This window comes from Ranitomeya variabilis, chromosome 5 (genome assembly GCF_051348905.1).
Source record: "Ranitomeya variabilis isolate aRanVar5 chromosome 5, aRanVar5.hap1, whole genome shotgun sequence".
Classification (NCBI taxonomy): Eukaryota; Metazoa; Chordata; class Amphibia; order Anura; family Dendrobatidae; genus Ranitomeya; species Ranitomeya variabilis.
In genome coordinates this window covers 532,465,857-532,475,103 of record NC_135236.1, presented here as the reverse complement: position 1 = coordinate 532,475,103, position 9,247 = coordinate 532,465,857, and the positions used below count along the sequence as shown (strand labels likewise).

General features: G+C 38.0%; 1 protein-coding gene across 3 annotated transcripts in view; it reads left to right on the top strand.

Annotated features, from left to right (window-relative positions):
* The first annotated feature begins 396 nt into the window (after window positions 1-396).
* SH3RF2 (SH3 domain containing ring finger 2) overlaps window positions 397-9,247 on the top strand; it is a 197,189-nt gene continuing 188,338 nt past the window's right edge. For all 3 annotated transcript variants that reach the window (XR_013215826.1, XM_077265834.1, XM_077265833.1), the window contains exons 1-2: window positions 397-471; window positions 7,315-7,746. Coding sequence is in view for 2 of the 3 variants with exons in the window: in XM_077265834.1 (XP_077121949.1) it covers window positions 7,369-7,746 (378 nt within the window). In the remaining variant the exon portion in view is untranslated. The remainder of the gene's footprint in view (window positions 472-7,314; window positions 7,747-9,247) is intronic.

Genomic DNA, 9,247 nt, shown 5'->3' with positions numbered 1-9,247 from the left:
AACTGACTGCATCCTGGATGAATAACTTGAATGTTTTGTAAGAAAACCTCCAAAAACAATTTCTCATTTTTTTTCTTGGGGTAAGGAGCTACGGTAGTAGGTTTACACAGTGTACCATTAATCTTCCATAATTCTTCATGTAAGCTACCTTAACTATAAGCTGTGAATTGTGATGCGATTTTTGGGCTGTAGAGTAGTACGTTGCTAGGACATGTTTTATTGTGAATGTAACACAAAGAATCTAAGAAATCCTCATAGTTATACGTCTTAGGTGACTGATACTAAGAGGAACTAACAGAAAGTTTCTCAACTTCCTCTGGGATTCATGCCAACTATGAAGACAAGCAATGCAAGAGTTAAAAGGGCTGTGTGCATGTTAATAGTTTCAAAGTAATCTGAAGTTTCATTGCAGCCACAGCTTCGGAACAAAACTGGTTTATCCCGTGAGATCTTCCGCATTGAAAAAGAAAGGTCAGTAACTACAAAGACTCTAGTTTAACATTTTCTTGAGAATTTCTTATTACACATGAATGTTACAAATCTGGATTTGTTATGTCAACCCGCGTGCATGATATGGAGTAGGATGTATGTACAAGGAGATTGATTCTATTGTTAATTCTGGCATTGGAATTAGATGCCATGGTAGAAGACAATGTAATATTAATTGGAAATACATATGCCCTTGCTTGATTACGGGATTTTGGCAAATAAGAAAACTATTATTGAGGAGCAATGGCCAAAGGAACCAAAGGCAATTATAATGCCAAACAGTTAGATAAATTTTAAATTAACAAAGGTCTTAAGTAGTCAAAAATTTACCCAGAGAAGCAATATATCCATATACGTCAACCTTCTGTCCAGGCACTACCGACAAGAGAACATCTCATCAAATGTTCTACTTGTTAGCAACGAAGACATACATGGGAAAGACGAAGAGAAGGGTGTAAAAATGAAAAGCATTATTGGGTCTTCAAGGATGACAACCTTGTTATTCCTATCATAAAGAACTATTGTAAAACTGCTTTACAAGCAATATTTTCTTAAAAAGCTTAATATTTCATACCTTAGGTTTGTACTATAGATCCCATTGATATCCTTGGGAAGCCCATGAATCTTCTCTCAGAATATATATATATTTTTTAAATAGTGTTGAATTAATTTCATTTGATTCTTTTGGAGATTTGTTTTAGCAAAGATGCTGTGACATGAAAAGAGCTGATATTTGTATTCATCCGTAGACCCCCATCAGGTCAACTGACCCTAGTTAAGAATCCTATCAGCCAGTAGTCCCATCTGAGTTTTTCAAGATGGTGCAAAACGATTACTTCTAGCATGTATCAAAGGCCTCGACCACCAATATGACTAGTATTGATTACTAATTTGTGTATTTAGCTCTACACATTTCTACCACTATTGTTAGTTCATGGCTTTTTCTATGTGTCTGTCGTAGTCAAGTCCCAAAAAATAACAAATGTGGTCATGGATAGTTACCATGCATTATTTTGCTACAATGCATACCAGCCTTCTGGATTTACATTTAATTAATGTGGGAAACAAGGATGAATGATATATGTAGTATGGCTTAGGCTAGCTATGTTAATGTTATATATTTAGAGGAAGGATGTCACTTTTTGTGGAACAGTGATCATAAAGAAATTAACTGGATTGTAAGTTGACATACATGCAATGTGGAAGAGCATGTTCACAATGGCCATTGAACAGGCAAAACCTAAGATAGAAACAAAATGAACATATACCCTGTTGTAAGTAAGTAAAAAGCAATAGTGAATAAATAGAACAGGAGGGCACTCAGTAAATACTGTTTTTGATTAAAAAAAAGTGTAAAAGTCATCCCACCAGGGCCAAGCTGTACCCAATTGGGACTGTCCCAAGCTCTTGCACTGTCAGAGGGATATCATCTTCAATTTGGTGAGCTGGAATCCCACCCCTTTTTTCATTTTATGGTCCTATCCTCAAGTATTGAAACCTTACAATGTGGTCAAAATTACCTCATTGTGAAAAAAGGCCAAGCAGGACCAAGGCCCAACTATAGACACCCAGCAATGGGAAGCTATATAAACACAATGCCCAGTGTGGTCTCCCTTTCTTTAAGCTGGACATTATGTCTATATGGCCATTTTTGACGCTTGGTAAGGTTTTAATGCTAGAGGTTAGGACCATCCCAACTGGTTACACCTTGGCACTGGTTGGGTGGCTTTTACACTTTGTTTTAAAATAAAAAACGGTGTTTACTAAGTATTCAGTGTGCACTATTATGTGCACTATTGCTTTTTGCTTACTTATTGCAGGGTAAATGTTCATTTAGTTTCTATCTTAGGATTCTTTTTCTCAAGTGAATTTTTATTGAAGTTTTTATAATACAATACAAAGCAATATAATTAATACTAATAGAAGGGAGGTTAGAAGGTGGGGTAAGGATGGAGGAGAGGATTAGGAAAGGGAAGAACTGGGAACTACAAGGGAAATGGGAACACCAACTACTGAGGTCCTACCGGTAAATTTGCACTCTATAACCATTTTAATTTCAAACAGAAAATCAAGTACTGCAAGTATCATTAGGGATCATATGTCGAACCGGTATATTAAACTTAGAAGAAGTCCATTAATAATTCAGTTTGTCGAGGATGATGAAACTTGGCTTGTCCTGTCCTGTACGTTATGTAATTAGGATTAAGTTGAGTTGGTGAAAAACATTTTATATTGACAATCCCGGTATTGTATTGATGCTAAGTCCCAGGAAACTGAGATGCCTGCAGGGAAACCTTTCAAAGCACATGTAGGGATTGATGAATGCTGTATTAGCAGTAAATACAATTCTGCATTTGTATCTCCATCCAGAATATTATTTTATTTGCTCTACTTTTGCCAATTTCCAATTTTTAATTTACTCTACGTAGCTGTTATCGTTCTTTTGTAGAAAGCAAACACTCTCTCCATGCCTTACGGTCTACAATAAAACAGGCTTGTAAAAGTCTTTTTTTTCTAAGGTGGTTGGGTATATTAGATTTTTTTTCTCATCAGATCCTATTTATTCATTTCTGTTTTTATTTTTAATGGAATCGCCAACAATCTAGTGTGTATATGGACACAACTCCAATCTCTTCTTTCTGTCACTTCTAACGAGAAAAATTGGCAATACTTGATTGGATTTTTATAATTTGATCCACAGTCTGCCTAGCAGTTTTTTTTCTGCTTTACCTCATATTAGTTGCAGGTGACACTGTCATGAAGGATGATTTATATACTGATATTTCCCTGGTTTGTTTTCAGAGAACCAGTGATATCAGCTTTATAAGTCTTAATATGACTGACATGAAGTTAGTTTTATTTTACTTTTTTATTATGCATTTTATAGCTCTTTCGACGTATCATTTCATGTATTGGTTCAACACATGTACCAATTAAGATTCTAGTGAATATCTAAAAAATGTCCATAAGACCCCATGCACCAAGAAAATGCTAAAAAATATATTTTTGCAATTTATTGGGCACTTTTCCTATACCAATTGATACAGTAAACAAAATCATACGACATAATCTCCTTTTTTTTATTTAATTGATAGTCAATAGACAAGAGATGACACTGTGTACAGAAACATATATTGTTGCAGCCCTCCATCGATGTATCACTTCAACTAGTAGGCAAGAACAATACACAAACAGTGCGTAAGCAATACCTATAAAAAAAGCATCCGGTCTTGGTTGGAACATATATAAATGAAGCTTTGAACTATGTTGCCTGCGTTTGCTCGCTGTTTGTTATTTTAGTTATGTGTGGGCATGTGGTACATGTAAACATTCATATTAGGTGTGGCGTGTAATTAATAACCAGTTTCTGTCTATCTAGCAGCAGTTAAGAAAGGTGAAACGTCTGGTTCCGAAATGCAATGATTCACTGGATTGCCATCAATTTTATTACATGACCCATTTTCATATATGGTTTGTACATGTGTTTTGTTTTCTTTTTTGTTTTCCTGATTTCCACTGTGAATTAATGCAGAGCAAGTGTTATTAAACGCAACTAAATATTTGAAAAATAAAAAACTAGTGAAACGAATTAGATTGGAGTAGAACATTATTATGTGGGACAAGAGATTTATGAAATTTGGGATATTTACATACAGTCATGGCCAAAAGTGTTGGCACACGTGACATTTTTCCAGAAAATGAAGTATTTCTCCCAGAAAATTATTGCAATTACACACGTTTATTTTGTTTGTGTGTATTGGAACAACACAAAAACAACTGAAAAAAAAGGCAAATTGGACATAATTTCACACAAAACTCTAAATATGGGCCAGACAAAATTGTTGGCACCCGCAACGTAATGCTTTGTTGCACACCTTTTGGAATAAATTAGTGCAATCAATCACTTCCTCAGATCTTTCTTATTTGAAAGGTGCCTTCTCCCAACAGCAATTTTAGGATCTCTCCAGAATCCTAACTCATTGCTGGCCACTTCATAAAATCTCTAGCATTTGGTTTACATCCATTTCTGGGTGCTTCTTGAAGTTTGGGGTAATTGTACTGCTGGAAGACCCATGACCTAGGACACAAACCCAGCTTTCTGACACTGGGCACTGCATTGAAATGCAAAATCCTTTGCTAATCTTCAGATTTCATGATGCCTTGCAGACAGTTGAGGCACCCAGTGTCAGAGGCAGCAAAACAACCCCAAAACATATTTGACCCTTCACCATGCTTGACTGTAGGGACTGTGTTCTTTTCTTTGTAGGCCTCAATCCATTTTTGGTAAACAGTAGAATTATGTGATTAACCAAACAGCTCTGTCTTGGTCTCATCTGTCCACAAAATGCTTTCCCAGAAGCTTACTCGCGTACATTTTAGCAAACTGCAGTCTAGTTTTTTTATGTCTCTGTGTCAGCAATGGAGTCCTACTGGGTCTCCTACCATAGCGGTTCATTTAATTAAAAAAGAATCATCTCCACTTATAAGCCTCTTCTTATCCCCCTGCCTCCTGAACTTATCATCCACTCTGATCAAAGAAATTCTCAACACCATCTTGCTCAAGACAAGAGTAACTGCTAGCATAAGAAGGGTGTCAGGTTATTCCCCCAATTATTTTCTTTGGAGAGAGGATCAATAAGAAAAAACTAGCAGAGAGAGACTCAGTATTATGTTCTGAGTTTTCTAGCAAATCTTTTACCTTACCCCAGAGCTGGATTCACAGCCACACTGCTCAGCACTGCTGTATAATTTATTCCAAGCTACTGATTTAGCCTGTGTGCTATTTAAAGAATGAAGTGTTTAGGAATGCTATTTCTGAGTGTTTAGTGTACGGAAGACAAAACAGCAGTTTAGAGTCATTGCAGATTAGAGTGGGGCAGCATGGTGGCTCAGTGGTTAGCACTGCAGCCTTGCAGTGATGGAGTCCTGGGTTCAAATCCCACCAAGAACAACATCTGCAAGGAGGTTGTATGTTCTCCCCGTGTTTGTGTGGGTTTCCTCTGGGTACTGATAGGGAATTTAGATTGGGAGTGTAACAATTATAGTGGTACACTCAGGAATCTCATGGCTTGAGACAATGTGGAGACGGAACAGAAGTACGGTAACAAGTCAGTATTCACACAAAAACACCCAGGTGCAGTAAGTGAGCAAAGGTTCATAACACAGCAAACAGAGAGATAGCGAAGTAGTTAATACGCAGGACTGCTGCGGGCAAAACTCTCTTTTGGGGGAGGCACACTAGAGAAAGCCATTCAGGAGTCACAGTTCACAACAGGGCAGGCAGTCTCTGAATAAGAGTCCCGAAAACAGTGCAGGGCAGTGAGTCTCTTAAGGTGTCCCGAACAGTCACAAATGCTGCCTCTGTACACCAACTAGGTTAGCTGAAGCAGGCTGAGCTTACGTGTCCAAAGCGGGCAGGTAGAGGCAGACGCAGAGAAACAAACACACAGCTTGCTACTGAGAGCTGGAAGGGTTAAATGGAAGAGCAGAACCGTATCCTTTGGAGAGGAGCAGTCTCTTGCAGCACAGAGCCAGGGATTAAGGCAGAATACACAAGCAAGGAGTAGGAGGCAAACCAGGGTTATAAAGACAGGGAAGACAGATCACATGAGCAGAGGAGAGGCAGCAGACGCCATCTTGGAAAATGGCAATAAAGCATCACAGATGAACAGGGTATCCAGAGTTCTGACAGTGAGCCCCATTGGGGACAGCGATGATAAAGTGTGCAAAAACTGTAAGGCGCTGCGGAATATGTTAGCGCTATATACAAATAAAGATTAAATAAAAATAAAGATTATTAGAAATAAAGAATTTAAAGAAATAGTGTTATTCCTTGTATACTTACTCTGAAACATTCCTTGGAACTATAGTTACCATTTCTGGGGCTTCCTGATCTATTTTATGTATATTAATGAATTCTTCCTCAGATTAGACAAATAGAATATTTTTGTCCTTGCCATTTCTATACAAGAGTGTAGCCAAACACTTATGTATAAAAATAGAGACCTCACACTATATGACCAATGCCAAAATCATGTACAGTAGGTTTTACTTGTTTGCACCAAGGTCGCCACATTAGTAGGCAGCAAAGTTATGAATCTGGTCCAGGAAGTTGCAGCTTTCTGAATAGCTGGAAAAATGTTGCTGCTTACTTTAATGGTCTTGCAGCCCTAAGTACACTGCATTATTTTTGCATCACAATTGGTGACAAACTGTGACCCATGATAATAGGGTCTATTTATTAAGGGTATAATTATTTATAAAGCTACTGAAATTTAGGGCAGCGACTTCAAGTTAGTTATCATTGCCCCTCTACCGATTAGATCACAGAAACGTTTGCTATGTGCATATTCCATATGGCTGTATAAACTGTATTGGTGCAGTGTGAATGCATAAGAATAAAACCAACACAACAGTGTTTGCAGTGAGGATCTGTCTAAACAAAAGAAAATTGGCGCTTATATCAGTGAACTCTATTGACCATAAGCAGCGGCTATTTCGAGAGGTCAGTGTTTCCTGAATTGCCCTGTAAGCACCAGCTACCTGTTGCTGCAGAGAACTTAGATCCTGATAGACAGATGATGAGAAAGCAGCATTTTATTGCTCCCAGTGCATTTGTGAATCACAAATGACTCACTTGGAACTGAGCTGTAAAACTAAGGTGCACATCTGCAAATGTCTTGTGAGGCATTGCTCTGTAACGTCTGCGGGAATGATTTCTCCCCCAGGAAAATGCTGTGAGCTTTGAATATCTAAGGACTGGTCTGCTGTGAGCACTGCACCTGCTCATTTACATCTTGATTATTTTTTCTTATTTCTTTCTAGTTCTAACATCATGTAAATTTGAGCTTTGGGATCCAGCAATCAACCTTGCCTACCATGGATGAATTGGTTGTCCTTGACCTGCTGAACTGCCCAGTCTGTTTAGGAAAATTGGATGCCACAGCCAAGGTGTTACCATGCCAGCATACTTTCTGTCAGCCATGCTTACAGAGGATACTGAAAGCCCGAAAAGAGCTGAGATGCCCAGAATGCAGAACCCCGGTACAGTGCAGCATAGAGGAGCTACCGGCAAACTTGCTTTTGATCCGTCTGCTGGAAGGCATAAGGGGTGGGCAAGGCCTGGTGAGAAAGAACTCCTTTCAAAGAGTGGGGGGACTGTTTTCCCAGGATTCTTTTCGGAAGGGTCGAGAGCAGAAGACAAATCAAGAATCACATTACAGATTGTTCCCAAAGACAAGAATGCCTATAGAAGGGGTAAGTCACTGAAGAATTTATTGTATATGTGTTTCATTGTGTATATAGTTATACTTAATGTATGCTAGTCTTCTGCTTGATTAATTTGATTCCCACGAAGGGGTATTAGGGTATTTAAAACCTGAGCAAAATATATCCCTCTATTTTTCTGTGTTGTTGGTTCAGCCACCAAAATGGTGTATGTACATATGTGGATGAGTTATATATATATATATATATATATATATATATATATATATATACATGAAAACTCTGAGACGACTGCCCAATATAGCATCAAAAAGTGCTCTCCTAAAGGGTAGTCTTCGCAACAAAAATGGTCAGTATGCCTGATGTATGGTGGAACTGAAAATCATTAACAGGAAATGTCATCTGAATATGGATATTGCTGCCTCTGATTTTTCTTTTACAGGTTAGGCAATGTCTGTTGTAGAACTGTGCCAGGGTATGTTTGATTTGGCCTATACTTCACAGAAACGAAGGCATTAAATGATATTATGCTTTCTACATGTCTGTGCTTGGAAGGTGAAATCACCTGAATGCGCAGGGAATATATATTAAACATTGACTAGAATATTTCGAAGATGAAATATTATGTTCTATGTTACTCTCTTAAGAAGAAACGTGGGATGTTATGCTCATGAATCATAGTCACCCCACCTCTTTAAGATAAACTTGGATGTAGGGGGTGGGGTTCAGATCCTTTCTCTACACCGTATTAACGTCTTGTATGTTCTACATCAGTCTATAAGGTGATCATCGCCTTCATTTCTCCCACCTACAAAACTTTGTCATTGCCAATAGAAATCATGTTATTTCTTGTCTTTTTCACGCTTATTTGTCATGCTGTCTCCAGTTCACTATTTGAGAAGTGTGCAAGCCTTTCTTGCATACTGTAGGTATTGTGGCTAAAATAACTAATTTAGAAAAAGTACAGTGGCATGTAAAAGTTTGGGCACCCCTGCTCAAAATTACTGTCATTGTGTAAAGTTGAGCAAGTTGAAGATGAAATGATCTCTAAAAGGCCTAAAGTTAAGGATGGCACATTACCTTTGTATTTTATCCAAACAAATATATATTTTCATTTTCTACAATTTAAAAATTACAAAAAGGAAAATGGGCCAATGCAAAGGTTTGGGAATCCTGCATGGGTTGTACCTAGTAGCACTCCTTGTTGCAAGTATCACAACTTTTAAATGCTTTTTGTTGCCAGCCCAGAGTCTTTCAGTTCTTGTCTGAGGGATTATCATCCATTGTTCCTTGGTAAATTCTTCCAGTTCTGTGAGATTCCTTGGTCGTCTTGCATGCACTGCTATTTAGAGGTCCAGCCACAGATGTTCAATGATGTTCTGATCAGGAGACTGTGAGGGCCATTGTAAAACCTTCAGCTTGTGCCTTTTGAGGTAGTCTATTGTGGATTTTGACTTGTATTTAGGATCATTATCCATTTGTAGAAGCTGCCCTCTTTTCAACTTCAGCTTTTTTTTACAGATGGTGTTGA